Source organism: Tachypleus tridentatus, chromosome 7, assembly GCF_004210375.1.
Source record: "Tachypleus tridentatus isolate NWPU-2018 chromosome 7, ASM421037v1, whole genome shotgun sequence".
Lineage (NCBI taxonomy): Eukaryota > Metazoa > Arthropoda > Merostomata > Xiphosura > Limulidae > Tachypleus > Tachypleus tridentatus.
The window spans coordinates 11,470,841-11,490,252 of NC_134831.1; the positions used below are offsets into that span (position 1 = coordinate 11,470,841).

The 19,412-nt window shown below is 32.4% G+C and overlaps 1 protein-coding gene across 3 annotated transcripts in view; it reads right to left on the minus strand.

Annotated features, from left to right (window-relative positions):
* Positions 1–19,178, minus strand: part of Npl4 (nuclear protein localization 4) — a 42,756-nt gene extending 23,578 nt beyond the window's left edge. The window contains exons 1-8 of one of the 3 annotated variants that reach the window (XM_076510291.1): positions 19,024–19,178; positions 13,612–13,731; positions 10,116–10,196; positions 9,007–9,122; positions 8,356–8,595; positions 6,600–6,648; positions 5,784–5,872; positions 5,511–5,634 (exon numbers count right to left, since the gene is read on the minus strand). In XM_076510291.1, coding sequence (XP_076366406.1) covers positions 5,511–5,634; positions 5,784–5,872; positions 6,600–6,648; positions 8,356–8,595; positions 9,007–9,122; positions 10,116–10,196; positions 13,612–13,614 — 702 coding nt within the window. In that variant the 5' untranslated portion in view covers positions 13,615–13,731; positions 19,024–19,178. Of the gene's footprint in view, positions 1–5,510; positions 5,635–5,783; positions 5,873–6,599; positions 6,649–8,355; positions 8,596–9,006; positions 9,123–10,115; positions 10,197–13,611; positions 13,732–14,150; positions 14,182–18,662; positions 18,965–19,023 lie in introns of those variants that run through there. The other 2 variants (XM_076510294.1, XM_076510295.1) reach the window with 2 other exon arrangements.
* Positions 19,179–19,412: the final 234 nt, after the last annotated feature.

Below are 19,412 nucleotides of genomic sequence, written 5' to 3' on the forward strand. Positions count from 1 at the left end.
TATTATAACATAATTGCCAAGTTTAAGATTACAGGATCAACTGCTAACCTCCCTCGTTCAGGATGCCCCACCAAAATCCCAGAGAGAACCAAGAGGAAGGTTCTCAGAGAAGTTAGTAGGAACCCTTGTTTAATACATAATGACATATAGTAACTGGTAAGGGAAACTGAGTTTGAAGTAAGCACCTCTACAGTTACGAACATGTTACGCTCTTCTGGGTTCAAAGCATGCCGTCCTCGTAGAACTCCATATTTAAAGCCTGTTCCCTTAGAAGCACGATTGAGGTATGCAAGAAAGCATGTAGATAAATCCTATACCTATTGGAAGGCTATTCTTTGGTTAGACGAGACTAAAATTGAGCTTTTGGACACAATGATGTTTGCAATATATTCCGTAAGAAGGGAGAACGAAATCTTCCAAAGAACACTGTCCCTACAGTTAAACATGGAGGTGGCTAGATCATGCTATGGGGTTCCTTCAGCTCTTCTGGTGAGACAGCCTTCACTGCATCAACAGAATCATGAAAAAAGAAGAGTATGTTGATATATTAGGCACTTATATCAAGAATGATGCTTGAAACTTGCAGCTTGAGCATTGTTGGATCTTCCAGCACGACAGTGACCCTAAGCACACATTGAAATATGTGCAATCCTGGTTACAAAGGAACCATATAAGAGTTCTGGAGTGGCCATCACAGTCACCCAATCTCAACCCAATTAAAAATGTTTGGCATGAGTTGAAGACCAGGGTTCATCAGCGTCATCTGAAAAACTTGCAAGAGTTGGAGGCCTTCTGTAAAGAAGAATGGAAGAAAATACCAGTCGAGTACTATTAAATGATCATGGAGGGCTATGAGGAGAGATTGCACCAAGTAATTCACCTGAAAGTAATTCACTTTCTGCCCCTCCTATGTTTGGTTATTCGTTTATAAACAGTTTATTTGTTGTTCAATTTACATAAAAATATATGAAGATGTATGTTAGTGTAATATTTATAATATACTATACTTTCATTATCCTAATCATGATACTTTTTTAAGTTACGAGAAAAACTACTCACGACGCAGGGGTACGAATACTTTGTCGTAACTGTATTATACCTACTCTATACATAAACTAACATTACACCTATTACATATACATACGAGTATATTATATACCTACTATATATATCTACATGAACATATTATATACCTACTGTATATATATATATAACTTAAGATATTATACACCTGCTATATATATACATTAACATATTACGTATATATATATATATATATATAAACATCATATGTATACATATATATATATAAACATCATACCTACTATGTATACATATATATATATAAACATATACCTACTAGATATATATACACTACTGGCCAAAATCTTATGAACATAAAGAAAGAATATGTCTGTTGCATTGTTAGACTCAACCACCCATTTGAATAGAGCTTTGAAAGAAAAGGGAAAATAAAAATAAAAAACCTTTTTAGCATTTAATAGGGAAAATGTGAACATTATGAAATTAGCCTAAATACTAGCTGGTCAAAAGTTTAAAACCATACTGAAACGTAGCATTAAACATGTAACTAAATTTAGTCATTTGTGTTCAAGTATTGGCATTTTCAACATCTCCCACTGACATCTCCTGTGTTACATTGGGTAAAAACATGGCCAAGGCTAAAAACTTGACAGAGTTTGAATGTGGCAGAATTATCAAGTTGCAAAAGCAAGGTCTCTATCAACTTGCCATCGCTGGTGAGATTGGGTGTAGTAAAACTGCTGTTGCAAATTTCTTAAAAGACCCTGAGGGATACGAAACGAGAATTTCAGGTGGCTGGCTCAAGAAAATTTTGCCAGCATTGAGCAGGAGGATTCGATGAGTTGTCCCAGCAAGACACCAGCCAATCATCCAACCTGATTAAGGCCCTTACTGATGCAGAATGCAACTCAAGAACAATAAGACAAGAGCAAGGCTTTAAAAACTGTAAACGTCTTCAAAGGCCTGCCTCCTTCCACACCACGAAACAGCTTGGTTAAACTTTGTTGAAAAGCACCAAACACGGGACGTAGAAAAGTGGAAGCTTTTGCTCTCTGATGAAAAAAATTTTAACCTGGATAGTCCAGATGGCTTCCAACTTTACTAGCATGATAAGGATATCCCACCGGAGACATTTTCTACACGACACAGTGGAGGAGGTTCCATCATGATCTGGGGTGCTTTCTCTTTCCATGGAGCAATGGAGTTTCAGGTTATACAGGGGCATCAAACAGCAGCTGGCTACATTGGCATGTTGGAGAGAGCACCTTATTGACTGAAGGCCCTCGCTTTTTTGTAAATGACTGGATCTTTCGACAGGATAATGCTGCAATCCACAATTCCAACAGGACAAAGGACTTTTTTCATGGAAAATAACGTGATTCTTTTGAACCATCCAGCACGTTCGCCCAAACTGAACCCCATTGAAAATGTTTAGGGGTGGATAGCAAGGGAATTCTAGAGAAATGGACATCAGTTCCAAACAGTGTATGATCTTCGTGAAGCCGTCTTCACTACTTGAAATAACATTCCAGCCAGCCTTCTGCAAACGCTTATATTGACCATACCAAAGCAAATGTTTGCAGTTATTCGCAATGAAGGTCATGCAACTCACTACTGAGATATCTTGTTGGGCATTTCCTACCCTGTTTAGGACTTCTTTTTGGTATGGTCTTAAATTTTTGACCAGCTAGTATTTAGGCTAATTTCAGAGTATTTACATTTTCCCTATTAAATGTTAAAAATTTTTTTTATATTTATTTTCCCTTTTCTTATTTTCATCTTTTGAAGCTCTACTCAAATAAGTGGTTGAGTCTAACAATGCAAAATCCATATTTTTTCTTTATGTTCGTTGGCCTTAAGATTTTGGCCAGCAGTGTATATGCAAGGACATATTTACATATTATATATTAATGAACATATAATATACCTTCTGTATATACATTAAGTGTATCTTCAACAAATTTGACAAATGTTCAGTAAACATAAATATTAGAAGTTTATTGTACAAAAACAAATAGGTTTCTTACAAAGTATGTTTGCTAAAGATTTGTCTGTGAAATTATCAAGTGTTTATTAATTAGTCTCACTTTGAGATGATTTTCATTTCAATAATACAAATGCTTCTTTTTATTTTATAATTTTCATAATTTCTAGGTCCTTCTACGTAAATACCGAAAATGTATTTCCCGACATGGACTTATTCCTACTCACGAGGTTAGGTATTCTTATTCAGTGTTGCCCTCTATGTGCAAACTCATTCTTTATGCCACAAGCCTTCCAGTCCCACCTGTTGAAATTGGAAGATTCAAACATGTTGGACCATACTAGGTAAGCCAACTGCATCCAAAGCCTCCTCACAAGATACTGACATCCATGTGAGGTTAGGATGAAGAACTTACTGTCGTCACATGAAACACAGGAATCAGGGATTAATGCCCTTACCAGTTTGTGGGAACATCATGTGGAACATTAGTGATCAACTGATTTAGGAATTAACATCTGTTATCCAGAGGATGTCTACCACTTCAAATCAACTTCCCCCCAACCAAGGCACAAGCCAGCACCTCCCAAAAGCAATAACATCCCAGTAAGAAGGGAACAAGAGATAGTCAAGAATTGAATCAGAAAAATCCCACGCCCCACTGTTGTGACCCAAAATGCACATGGAGCAATTGGGAGAGGTTTGGTTTGTTTTGAATTTCACGCAAAACTACATGAGGGCCGCCGCCCGCACTAGCCATCCCTAATTTAGCAGTGTAAGACTAGAGGGAAGGCAGCTAGTCATCACCAACTATGTCAAATTTGGAGAGGAAGATACACAATAAGAGAGGGACAAACTGAGGAGAAAAGACAAGAAAGAGGTGATATGGTCACTAGATAAGCATTACAAACATCCACAGATGATGTCCACAACCCTGGAGAAAGAAGGTCTTCAAAGTGAGGTTTGAGGTTGATATGAAGAGGTTGAAGCAAGAACAAAACCCCATAAAAGGTGAATAATATATTCAATTACCAGATTGCAGAGCAATTATAGAACTTCTTCTGACAAATGCTGGTCAGTTACATGAACTTAAGAAGAATGGAAGGAAAGGAGAAGATAATACATCAGATGAGTTTTGTTCTCAAAACCTAAGTGCATATTTGCTCTTCACTAAAATTATTTGTTAGTTAAAGTAATAAACCTGATTAAGTAAATTATAATGTTTGTTCAAATTCTCATTAACTTTTGTTGTTGTCAGGACTACATGTGATTTGGTTTTGATAATGCTTCAGTTACTTGTTAAAGGATTGGAGGAGGAAGATGGAGGCAAACAGCAATGAGATTTGTACGAGTGGAACGTAAGTGTGTTAATGACACTTGAAGTCCAGTAATTTCCAGGATTGAATCAAAAACACCAAAAGGGGAGTTGTACTTAAACCTCTAAGAACATATAGGCTAAACAGACCTGAGCCAGCATGGCATCCTGACTTGTAATGTCCCAGTGACAAATGAACTACATGTGCTAAACTTGGAGACACAAACAATTCAGGAACCATTCCCCAAATACGTAATAAGAAACATAAGAACTACTGATATAAAAATTATTAGATAGCCTCATTGGATCAAAGAGTAAAATAAAACGAAGTCCTTGGGGGAAGCAGTATGCTAATCTGAATTAGGCTTAAAAGACACCAAGAGATGAGAACAGTAATGATCGGCAAATTATGGAGACGGAAAGAGGGAAAAATTCCTGTGTAACCAGCAGAGGTTTAGAAGTATTAGTCGGTGACACAGGGGGGGCAAGTTGGAGGCTTATGGCATGCATAAAGAAAAATGTTGCATACAGCGAGTAGCACTGAACAAGAAGAGCTAACACTGTGAGAACAGGAAAGTACCATATTGATTTTTTTCCTTTGTTTACCTTTTATTATCTCACCTAATAAGTCACTAGTTTTTACTTTTGTCAAAAAATATATAAAAATAAATAAAACATATACATAAAAAAACAAGAATTTTGGACTTTGAGTTGAAGCCTATTTCAGTAATTTGTATTCAAGATCATACATACTTAGCCCTAGTTTTTTACTGTGTTGGTTCTCCACGAAACCATTAATGTCACTTTCAAACTGGATGTTGGTGTGAATCTTATTGACAAACGCTGATAATAGATATCAATTAAATATTAAAAGTAACTCTGTAAAAAAGCAACGATAGGTTTACTTTGACCTTCTCATGTGCATAGGGTTAATTAATAGTTAATAATTATAACCCTCCCTTTGATAATGAAAACATCATGTAAACAATTAAAACGAAAATATTTAACATTTTTCTTCCTCACTCTAGCTTTATAATACACATGCCAAATACAACTGTGATCCCATTGCCAATAAATGTCATGATTTGGTTTTTCTCCAAAACTATCAACACATTCAAATTTCACCCGAGTCTGCTGTAAAACAAGCTTTCCACAGAAATGGATATTCACCTGTCTGTTCAGAGTGATGGCACTTGGTTGACATTTTGTACAAATACCCAATGGCCAAGGCAGATGCTCCTTACAACCTGGTTTAATCTGACAGCTGATATTCTCTAGAGCTGCAAACTTGCCCCTGAAATAAGGAATCAAAATGATAACATCATAACTATTCCTTAACTAACACCCCTTGTCAATAATAATTTAAATTATGGTGATTTTCAGTGTCTATTTTACTTTCGGCTGATTGCCATCAGAACATCTCAATCATAAAATAGTACTCACTTATCAACTCCTCCTGTTAATTTTCTAAGGTATGCATGGAATGACATGTGTTTGATGTTTTGGTCCTTGAGATAGCTTTCATCATAAGGCTATGAAATTAGAAAACTGCAATTGAAGAACATACTTGATAATCATAATTTAAAATTACATTTTCAGTAATATGTTTCCAGTATTAGAAAAGTTAGATAACATTACCAAATGTATATGAATGAACAATTATATAACAGTACCTGTGACATCCAGAAATTGCACTAAAATATTATAGTACTTTTAGAAATTAAATTCTACCAAACAAAAGCAAAAACACAAAAACTAAGAGATCCTATCATGGTTCAGATTCATTTATAATCCAAAAATAATAAATTAAGATTAAACCTCACATGATAATATTACAAATTATTCAGTAATTCTTTTATAAAATGACATTTCCAATCAGCATTCTGAGCTCCATGAAACCTGAACATGTGACGTACAAAGCTGGCCATCAATGATGACGTACAGGATGTCTGTTCATGCAACTACGTGTACTAGAAAATAAATAGTTTAAGGGTCACCATGTAAATGTTACAACTTGCAGGTACCAAATATAAAGAAATAGGATCATCAGCTTGAAAATTTATTATAACATGAGAAAATATAATTGCAGAAGTTATTTCATTTTGCTCTTTATATAACTTCTAGCCTTGTACTTCACAAGTACTGAGAGGGTAACATTTCCAATTTTAAATGGAAGAATATAATTTTCTTTCAATGTATCTGTTATTAAGTAGCAGCTTTCTTTAATAGTAATATAGCCTTAAAGAAAAAAGTACCCACCTCTATAGAAGTACAATGGACACATTTAGCATGTGCTCCATGGTGACACCTAGTGGTGAAAAAGTGATACAATTATGGAAATAATGAAAATGTTTGTATTTGTTTCTCATGCTAATAAACAAAAGTAATTTGTTACAAACATAAGAATTCCAAATCACATGTAAATATTAAAAGAATGATTTTATTACAAAATAAAAGCATTTATATTTTCTATTTTCTTGTGACAAACATAGATACATTTTTTTAAACAGCATCTCAAAAAATTACAAAATACTTTTGAGGATTAATTTAACATTGTTCAAAACGTACTCAGATAAATTCTACACAAGAAAACTGAAATGAGTGACATAATTTTTAAGGAAGCATTTCAACTGATTCTGAGCAAGACAAGATACGTACCTCACTAACTTCATATTTGTTGTATACTAGCATTAGAATCAAGGAACAGTAGATAATGCAAACATGAAAACGTTAGAGGAGACGCTGTACCTTAAGATAAATATGTGAACATTTTCTGATAACTACTGTATGTAGAACACAAATATTCAGTGAACATCACATGAAGTGAAACAAAAACACTTAAAAATTTAATAACATATTCATAATATCGTGTGATTTTAAAACATGCCAATAGAAATATTGACTAAATGGAATTCTGATTTTTATATTGTACGTGGATAATTAGCATAGCCATATAACTAAAAATATATAATATCATACAACAATGATATAGTGACTGCATAAACTTCAAAAACATAATTATGTTTGTTGTGTCCAACCCAACCTCAAGAGTCCCGAACTAAGTAAAATGTGTCATTGGTAATGGATACTGCAAACATAGCATGGTTGGAAAAATTGTATTATAGTTTATAATTCCTCAAATACATATAGGACTAAATTAAGGATGCAGTATGCATATAAATACTGTGTGTTGTATCTACATAAATAAAATAGTACTGCCTGTTGTTTGTTTGTGTGGATGGATCTTCACCAAAAATTGGTATGCTGGTTCATTGGGCCCAAAGGGGGATACATACAAATATTCAGCTTCGTATTTTGTGTTCTGCAGTTCCTACAGGCATCTTTTGCTATTAATTCCACCCCTGTACACAGCCATTTCTTTATTTATCTGTTTGTTTGTTTGTTTGTTTTCAGTTTTGTTATTATTTTTCTCACGGATTGAGGTATCCAGAAGAAACAGAGAAAAGTTCAGCACCCACTGACCCCACACACTATGGATCTTATGAAAGGATGCACCACATCATCAAACAAGGACACTGCCCCAATGCCAAGGTTTAGTGAGAACTATACTCAAACACCAGCATCAGACACAATTTCCACAACATCTATTGAGAATATCCAACACAGGTACTTGGTTGACCCTAGTCCAACAGAATCGGCCAACCAACCCTGGAGAATTTGCCCATCTACAGGAATTCAAGACCAAAATGACATGTTGGAGATGGACCTCTTAACCACCAGGATCCTCTCCTCCAGTTAATGAATCATTTTGCAGGACAAACACGTGGGTGGATCTTCTGATCCCAGAGGAAATAAGCTGAAAATACAGAACCTTTTCTGAAAGATCCCCTCACCGTGTATAATAATCCACCTGTTTGGATGTTAATAAAGGACAGATAATTTTGGACTACCCTCGTTAATAAGGAATAATTGTTTAATGTTATCAGTTTCACAATTTAATTTATACAGTAAAAATTTGTTTAAACTAGATGCATTACGACACAAGTTATCTTACAGTTTTTCATCTCTTGGTCTCTTTATTGTGCCCTCTTGCTTGAAGAGAACAATGTCTACTTCATCCTCTGTCACAGCACTCGTTGAAACCTGGCCTGCTAAAGAATTTAAGCTGGACGATGACCCAACACTTTTTAAGTTTTCATTAAGACTAGCAGTTGATCCAACAGATTTAAGTCCAGGTACTGGACTTTCTCTGCTAATGGGTTCTTTGAATATGAGATAAATCATGTCTCCATGTCTAATAGTAACAGAAAAACAGGTACAAAGTTAGAAACACTTCAGTTATTCTCATTACCAAAACTCATCAATTTCACGTATTTAACACCTGAACATTTACTTTACACCATAACTGATCATGTTATTAAAACACCTGATTACGTACTTCTATACAAGAGAAAAGAGAATGATCTATAAAACAGCTAATTACTCATTTTACACTAGAAATGATCAAGTTATTAAAACAACTGAAAACTTTCTTTACACTAGAACAGATTAAGTTCTATAAAATGATTGATTACTTACTTTGTACCATCTAGTATAAAACAACTGGTTACTTACTTTACACTAGAACTGATCAAGTTACTAAAACAACTGATTACTTATGTTACACTAGAACTGATTAAGTTTTGTAAAACAACTGTTTACTCACTTTACACCATAACTACCAATGGTTTTTCTCTCCAAGCGGAGAATTTCTTTAGTTTTATCTCTATTTTTGTAGATGGCAAAACATCCAAGACTGGGCAAGTCAAATGTTTTCTGAGTCTACAAATAAAATAGATAAATATCATTATATAATCATAAAAGATGAATTATTTTGCGGTTTTATTATGTTATATGATGAATACAGGAGAGTTTACAAATTAAAGGAATAAATGGTAAAATACATTTTTAAGGCCCAAAGTTTAAGGATACACAAAAGCATGAATGTGTAGTAACTGGAGGAGTTAAGAATACTGAAATATAATTGATTTTTGAAGCCAATGTTAACAAGTCTCTGTATTAATTAGTCTTCAGTGTATAATAATATACTATAAAATCAAGCAGTGGGTTTGTTTCTTCCTGATGTATCCACTAATTACGGTTTCACAATCTGTAACACTTGAAAACTATGGTAGTCTGATATCTCTGTGTATGTATGTTTATTAAGGAGCTGTTTGTCATGGAGGCCATCCAGCATTTGCTTGTTTACTAGTCTCTTTACATAAATATTTTCTCCATTTCTAGTAAATAATAACGTGTTTCTTAATGTAGTAAAACATATTCTGACTTAGTGATGTCGAGAAAACCCACTTGTAGAGAAATATATATGTAAAAACAGCTCGTTTGGGTTGAGAAAATATTTTATGTAGAGGAGAGAACAATGTTTTGACCTTCTTCGGTCATCGTGAGGTTTAAGTTTTTACATATATATTCTGACTTATTTAATGTTTGACCTCCTAAAACCAATGTTCTATCCACACAAGTATATAGATCTGCTGAACTTTCTAAAATAGTTTGTAACATAAAGTAATGTGGATTATAGATTTATTTTGTCTTGCTTTACCTCAGTGTAAGACATTACATTATCATAACATTGAAGAATCTGACTCTCTTAACCTCAATTATTACTCAGAGTATGGGTTTGTATATCAACATCTGACTTAATATATAAATATATATATATACAAAGTTCTAGTAAATATACATGAGTAAGATCACTGATCATTTTAGTTCACAGTCAACACTAAAGAACTCAACATAATAAAGGACCAATACCTTGACATACAGTGACTGGGTGGATTCTTGTGGGTCACACTCAATTCGTTTCGTTCCATCTGGTGACTGAACTCTTATCAGCTGCATAGAAAAATACACTCATTACCTTTATTTCCCAAATGAGCAATAAATACACAGTTTATCTAATACAGACAGTTTCCAGTTTACAAGTTACTGTATATCTATTACAGACAGTTTCTGGTTGACAAATTACTGTATATCTACTACAAACAGCTTCTGGTTTACAAGTTAATGTATATATACTACAAACAGTTTCTGGTTTACAAGTTACTTTATATACAGAGATGCCAACTATTTCAAATGACTGAGTGTAATGATAGTAGACAGAGCCCTTTCACAGTTTTAGTCCTTTTAGATTTGGCAGAAACAAGACAATCTGGTGAACGAGAACTCTTTTTTTCCATCTTGTGAACGATCACATTGGTGTTTTTATGCAGCTTAGAAAACAAGAAATACCCATCTATGCGAGTGCTGATTGGCTAACAAACTCTGATGACGTAACTATGGATTCCCTCATGTACCCAGTATGGAGAAGCACTGCACGCAAACTATTGGTAGACGTCGGAGATACAAATATTTTTTTATTATTTCAAGCACAAACATGATTATTGCAAGTAGCCATTTGGACTATGTCTTTTATTTATGATCAAAATTCATTTGTATCTCACTAGAAATTTTCTTTTCACCCCTTTCAAGCCCTGGGGGAACAATTTATCACTTTATTGTATAGGCCTATATAATATATAATAATTTGGGAGTTACAACAAGTCATAATATTTGTCTGTATGAGCATATAGTCGTAACGTATACACCAAAATCGTAATGATTACACTGAAAATCATAATGGTTGGCATCTCTGTATATATACTACAAACAGCTTCTGGTTTACAAGTTACTGTATATATATATACTACAAACAGCTTCTGGTTTACAAGTTACTGTATATATATATACTACAAACAGCTTCTGGTTTACAAGTTACTGTATATATATATACTACAAACAGCTTCTGGTTTACAAGTTACTGTGTATATACTACAAACAGCTTATGGTTTACAAGTTACTGTATATATACTACAAACAGCTTCTGGTTTACAAGTTACTGTATATATATACTACAAACAACTTCTGGTTTACAAGTTACTGTATATATATACTACAAACAGCTTCTGGTTTACAAGTTACTGTGTATATACTACAAACAGCTTATGGTTTACAAGTTACTGTATATATACTACAAACAGCTTATGGCTTACAAGTTACTGTATATATACTACAAACAGCTTCTGGTTTACAAGTTACTGTATATATACTACAAACAGCTTCTGGTTTACAAGTTACTGTATATATACTACAAACAGCTTCTGGTTTACAAGTTACTGTATATATATACTACAAACAGCTTCTGGTTTACAAGTTACTATATATATACTAAACAGCTTCTGGTTTACAAGTTACTGTATATATATACTACAAACAGCTTCTGGTTTACAAGTTACTGTGTATATACTACAAACAGCTTATGGTTTACAAGTTACTGTATATATACTACAAACAGCTTATGGTTTACAAGTTACTGTATATATACTACAAACAGCTTATGGTTTACAAGTTACTGTATATATACCTCAAAGTAAAATATTTCATTTTCTCACTACTCTTCTCTGCCTTCAAATGGGCCAAACTTGTAAGTTACACATTAAAAACAAAATTATCACATTTTTAAAAAAATATGGCACATGTTACAAGAGTGTCTTGAAAGAAAACATTCACACTTGTTTACAACAAACTAAGGTAGATCTCTCTTTTGTTTCTGAATTGCTAACATTCTTAACAGTAAACGTAATCAACAACTTTTATTATATACCAAAAATCAAGAGCCAGTTATAAAAAACAACTTAATATTCTCAAACAATAGAGAAAGAGTGAACCAATGGAAAAGAAATAGTAACAGATTTTAATTAATATAAACAGAGAAAGTCCAAAGCATTACTCCAAGATTAGGGTTAGAAGATAACACATCTCCTACCAACCTTGAAACAACCACAGAATACTGAAGATAGTTCTGAAACTTTTCCATTTCATGTAAGTTTCCATGACTAGAAATACAAGCACATTTAAATACTCAAAATATAACAAAGTCAATAGTCAGTGGTTCATATCCAAACCAAATAACACAGTCAGTAGTGTTACATCCAAATCAAATAAAAGTTAATTGTCAAATTTAAACCTGGGTGCAGTGAGCACTGCCAATAAACCAAGACAGAGTCAGACTGTCACATCCAAACCAAGACAAGGTCAGATTATCACAACAACAAAAAAAAAAAAAAGTCAAAATGTCACATCCAAACCAAGATGAGGATAGGCTATTATATCCAAACCAAGACTATGTCAGGCAGTTATATTCAAACCAAGACAAGGTCAGGCAGTTATGTCCAAACTAATACATGATCAGACTGTCACATTCAAATCAAGGCAAAGAAACCACTGTGATATCCAAACCAGGGCAAGGCCATTGCTGTGACATCCAAACTAAGGCAAGGTCAGGCTGTTATATCCAAACCAAGATAAAGTTAAGCTGCTATACCAAACCAAGACAAGGTCAGGCTGTCACATTCAAATCAAGTCAAGGTGAGGCTGAAATATCCAAACCAAGACAAGGTCAGACTCTCACATTCAAACCAAAACAAGGTCAGGCTGTTATATCCAAAGCAAGACATAGTCAAGCTATCATATCTAAACCATGACAAGGTCATGCAATTATATCCAAATTAAGGCAAGGTCACCACTGTGATATCTAAAGTGAGGTAGGGTCACCACTGTGACAAATGAAAACCAGGGCTAGGTCACTGCTGTGACATGCAAACTAAGTCAAGGTCAGGCTGTTATATCCAAACCAAGACAAGATCAGCCTGTTATATCCAAACCAAGATAAGGTCAGGCTGTTATATCCAAACCAGGACAAGGTCAGGCTCTTATGTCCAAACCAAGACATGGTCAAGTTGTTATATCCAAACCAAGACATGGTCAGGTTGTTATATCCAAACCAAGACAAGGTCAGGCTGTTATGTCCAAACCAGGACAAGGTCAAGTTGTTACATCTAAACCAAGACAAAGTCATGCAATTGTATCTAAATTAAAGCAAGGTTACCACTGTGACATCAAAACTAAAGCAAGGTCACCATTGTGATATCCAAAATGAGGCAGGGTCACTACTGTGATATGTAAAACCAGTCAAGGTTAGGCAGTTATATCCAAACTAAGGCAGGATCACTACCATGACATCCAAAACAAGGCATAGGTTTGCTTTCACATCCAAATGAAATCCAAGGACAAAAGTCACTGTCAAATCCAGAAACTAAAAGAAAACTAAAGTTATGTAAGTTACAGAGCAGGGTACATAAGCAGAGAAAAAAATGTTTGTTGGAAAGAAAACTTATAAACATTGCTGATTTTATCAGATTTTTTAACTTACCATGTTTACAATCCTAAATGTATTTCAAAGTTTTTTTTCACTCAGACTTTGCTTCTTTACTTTGTAATCCTTAAACTTACTGTTGAAAGACCACTTTAAATCTTAGTTGATTCAAGTAAACTGAAAAAAAAAAGTTCCAATGAATGCTCTACAAAGATGAATATATGATTTAATATATAAATATATGGTTTTGTAACCTGTACATTAATGTTTTAATGAGTTCTCACAAATGCTTAAAATTCACATTAACAAATCAGATTTACCAAGCATTATGCAAATTGACTTCCAACTGAAATATCCAATACTTTAGTGTGAAACTTGAAACCTTGATATAATATTTATTTTGCTATTATAAAAATACATTCACATACTAAGATATCAGAAACAATTAAATACCTTATGATTAAAACAAAATTCAAATCAAAAAATATTCTGTAGTTTCATCTTTCATTACCAAGGCCAACAGTTAGACCATAGCAGAATCTGATACTTCCAAACGAAAGAGGTCCCTCAATCTAGCTGTTAATTACTTGACTTACCACTTCTAAACCAAAGAGGTCCTTTAATCTAGATGTTAAGTACTTTACTTTCTATCTTCCAATCAGAGGCCCCTCAATCTAGATGTTAACAATCTATTAAAGAATACTTGGCTTTCTACTTCCAAATCAAAGAGGTCCCTCAATCTAGATGTTAAGTACTTGACTTTATAGTACTATGATAAAAACAAAATTGAGTGAATCTTACAAGACAAAACAAAACAAAGTTTAGAACTCTCATTCTGCTATTGTGTTGACTGTTTATTTCTCCATAAAAAATTAACATATTCATTACCAGTTATTAATTATTAATCCAATAACATTATGTGATAAAGCAGCCCCAATTTCATCTAACCATGATTACAAGTTTTTTGTACAATATAAAGCTTCAAGTAATGGTTATAAATGGAACTGACTCCCTGGTTTTCTTTAACAAGTAATTAATTGTGATTATGTCTTTGATGAATTTTTTTTACATTTTAACACCTGAATAATTAACACCACTTAACTGTGTATGCTACAAACAACAACACTCTAAGTAGCTTATTATTCAAATTAGTAATGACAAATAATTCTGTGCTTTAAAATTATTTGGTATACAGGTGTGTGTGTTGTTAGACAATGATTCTACTTTATAAGACATCTTTTATTACACTCTTCAGTTATTAAAATAACTTTATATGCAATCTTTAAAGGTATAATATTTAAAAAAAAATTATACTGATGAAACAGATTGAGTTTAATTAAAAACAAAATGTTAGGAAATCAAGATAAATTAATGAAAAGAAAATATTGTTTTCCGTTAAGACAACAGTTCAGGTATGGAGGAAATGAAATAATGGAAATCCTGTTTAGCAAGTTCTTTGGGAATGGCTGTGTTTGAAGTTGGGATGAAGTGTAGGGTGTAATGTACCATATTGTAAGTTAGAAGAAATGTAGACGTAAAACCTGATTTTCATTCTTATTCCTGACGACAGAAACAAAGACAGCCATATAGACAGGGTGCTTTATGGCTGTGTCCCCATATAAACTGGGTGTTTTATGTGCCCTGTTTTAATCAAGCTAATTTATTGTGCCACAATTTAATATTGTATTCTTGTTAATATTTTACCCATGCGCAAGTGATATTTTATTAATTAATTTATTTAAAGATAATGTTAATAAATCTTGACTTTGATTAATACAGAAACATATATACATATTTACACAGAAGATATAAAATAAATTATTAATATGTAGTTTAAAATCACTCTTATGTACTTGTAAGTTATGAACTTTGTATTAGTACGAAAAAAAAGGGAAAACATTGACACAAATCTACATAGATAAAATCATGAAGTTTGAATACACATTTTCTGATTCTTGACAAAGAAATTGATATACATGTATAAATTAAGAGCTAATTTAAAACTGAATAACAGTAATAGTTGGGTACAAGTGTAATGTATTTATAATATAGTTTGATAACGATTATCAGTGAGTATGATATATTGTTCACGTGTAGAAAAATATGAGAAAAACCTAGCTCACAAAATGTGTTTTCTTTACTCAGTTAATGACCTCAACTTCCATTTAAACAGTCAAAGCATCAAAATCAATTCATTCATGAAACCAAACTAGGTGCAGCTAATAACATTTATATGTCTAAACAATGAGCATTCAAAACCATTTACACTTCTATCACACATCACTTTATTATCTAAGTAATTCAAAAAGTTCATACTTCAAGAAAAGAAATAAAGGTACCAAAAACAAGACTAGATCTTGGCTTCCAGAACATGAAACTGCTACCTCTAATACTTATGTCTGCATGCCCAACCTTATGTATTTAATAGGATTTAGTCAGGATACAAAACATTTCCTACTGTTAGCACTTTGTTAAGAAGCAACGAAATGGTAAAGACTTAGACAACTGATTCTAAAATAAAAAGACTTTAAAACTTTATAATGATTTCAAAATGTTCCCGATATCTAAAGCTTTTCAAGAACACAACTTGAAATACAGATAGAAGAAAGTGGATAATCTTGAATAGTTATTTTGCCTTGACATCAGAATTATTAGTGATAAACTTATTCAATAAAAACTACTAACACAACTGAGTAACTACTTAAAATGGTTAAGATAAAAATTAGAAAACAAATTTGCCAAAAGATTTCAGTACAAATTCTTTAAAATTATGAAAAATAAAACTTACTACATGTTAATGCCTTAGTTTTAAAATCTGTGATAAATACAAATTAACAGGTTTTGTTTTCAGAAATTTGAGCAGTGACAGAGCTTAGGCTTGTACTCTCTAATGCTTTATCTTTCTCCTTATTATGAGTCACTATTTCAAAATATATTCTTTAACTAATATTTTTGCATTAAAACAAACTTGTATTCACAAAGAATACAGAACAAAACAATGATGCTAACACCTTAAAATGGTTGAGATAATTTTCAAAATTTAAATACACAAAATCATAAATGATTTATAGGTGAAACAGATAACAGTAAGGAGACAAAAGTCCTAAACATTACTCCTATATTCTCTAACTTTTAACTCTAGAGTTCACTAAATCAAGTTAAGTGTAATCTCTCATGTTTTTGTACTTAACCAATAGATACTGTGATGAATCTATGCAAAGACACAACAATACATTTTTTTCCACATATATATCTATGAAAAACAAAATGTCCACCAATATGGTTTTTGCAGATATCTGTAATCTTAAATACAATTATGATTTGGTAATGTTCCTGCTCTTCTAGTTCAGACTAAGTATGTACCAACCATACTTCAGAATACTGAAGATTCTTTATTTTTAAAACACCATTTAGAACATTGTTAAGGAAAGAGCAGAGTGATTTGAAAGCAGGTTTGCAATTAATAAAGAATAGGTTTTCAGAAATGGTCAACTTTCAACTCTTGCCTTTCTCTTAAAAACTAACAAAAGAATGCCATTTCACTCATTTCTTTTCACTGGAAGTCTTTTAGAGGGCTACCAAATGTTCAAACACTTGGATAATACCTCTGGTGCAACTTCTGAAAACATTCAAAGCATCACTCACTGACCAAACATTTTAAATAAAGCATTATTGCAGTGGTCATTTGCTAACACATACTTTTCAGCTCATGAGTAAAGGCAGTATTCTGATGTTGACCAAGGAAGCAAAAACAACTGTACAATTAGTTTACAATTTATATAAATAAATTCATTTTAGAGCTTCATTCTTTGGTTTCAAGCTTTTACTACTTAGATAATTTTTCCTTTTTCTTTATTAGTATCATGTTCTTTTTTTTGTACAAAATGTCTTTCCAAACTTTTACATTAAAACTACATCACATATGGTACTTCTGGTTACTGTCTCCACAAAAAATTACTATCTTTATCGTAGTAACATCCAATATCTTAACATTGTGATACCCTTATAAATAAGCTATGTTGAAATACAACACTCACTTAAAAATTACTTATTTCATATATAATAATCATAAGTTTCATATCATTTTTCCATTTAAAAAACATAAATTTAACAAAAGATTAAGATACCAACATTTTCAGTCAACAAAATTGTCTGATGATAGATTTAAAATTTTGTTAGACCTTTACATTATGCTGATAAACCTTACAGTATACATACATACACTAATACAAAATAATAAAAAATGTCAAATTATTATGCTCTTACTCAGGGGTATATTTAATAGTCAGCTAAAACTGACTGGACCCCTATATATATAGTGAAATTAAATAAATACATTTAAATGAAGTTAAATGAGTAAACACAATCATGAAGAAGGACTGCATTAGAAACAGCAAATCCCAACCTCTGATTAATCATATTATAACCATAATTTTAAGCCAAAGCTCTCCTAATTTCTAGTCTAATTGTGTCTTATGTGAGACTAGCAAACTGGAGGTTAAGAGTGATAGATGGTGTATCCCAACCATAATGTGGGTCCTATTCTTCAGTCACCTCTAAACCCAAGGATTCATTTTATAATCCTATGTTGTAATTTGTAATCCAGGATCTTTTTAAAAAAAAAAAAATGCAGTATATTTTGTTTTGGCTTAAAAAACTTATGGTTTTATATATATACACACATTAGACAAATCAAAAGGCTCCCCAAACTATAGGCAATAATATGAGATATAAAGTGTGCTGTGTGTTTTTGTTTATAACAATGTATCTTCTCTAAGAAGTTTATATTTGCTGTTTTAATGCAGTTCTTTCTTTTGATTTTGATTTATTTTACTTGACTGTTCAGTATTAATATTTTATATATATATATATACTGGTATGAATAGATCCCACTTAGCCCCATTTTTTAGATTACTAGGCATTTAGGATTAAATTCATCTCTTCTTTTACTACATAACTCTACAATCTAAATATTTTCACCTCCCAAGATCTGTCAAGTCACAGTTTTTGCAAACTGCAAGAAATTTATGGTAGAATATATATATTTTTTATATAATAATATAGTTCTTCAAAGCACAAAACTGCTACAATAATAACTGTTTACTAACTGTATTACTCTACTAGTACCAAGTTGTTACATTCATTCATCTGTACTGGGAAAAACTAAAGCCAGACTTTACTGTTTACATTTAAGTTCCAACTTCAAAGTTAACGATCTGTTGTTCAATACACAAGTCAGACAAGCGTCATAAACAACTATATAAATCGAATCATTGTGGAAGAATTGCCCGATATTTTTACTGGTAATACTTGGATTGGAAGCTAGAGCAAAATAGCAAAAAATGTCTGATTCATCAGACTTTGTGCAATAAATACTAACACTCATGGTAACAGAAACATTTAATACTGTGACGAAGAGTTCTTTAACCTACTGACCAACATTTACACTTAATATATTATTAATCTTACTTCATTAAAACTTGGCCAAACTATATTGTCTTCATAAAAACCAAATCCAAAAATTATTATTCTCAAATTTAGATTAACGTTCACAAAAAATTAAATAAAAGGCCAGTGATGACTTTCCACAACACAACATGATTGGTGGCGGCCTCTTCTTATTATTTTAAAATGACAAAAATCAACAAGCTTTAAAATATAAACTTTATAAAATAAATAACTACTCGGTAATGTACCAAAGCGGCATGTGAATGAAAAATAAAACAGTTATCACGACTACAATATATACTTAATTTGAATATTCATTACAATATAAATTTTCAACTTTGTAGTAGAGACCTGATTTGTAATACAGAATGATTTATAGCAAAAAGAGAACCGTCAGGATAATTTTTTGG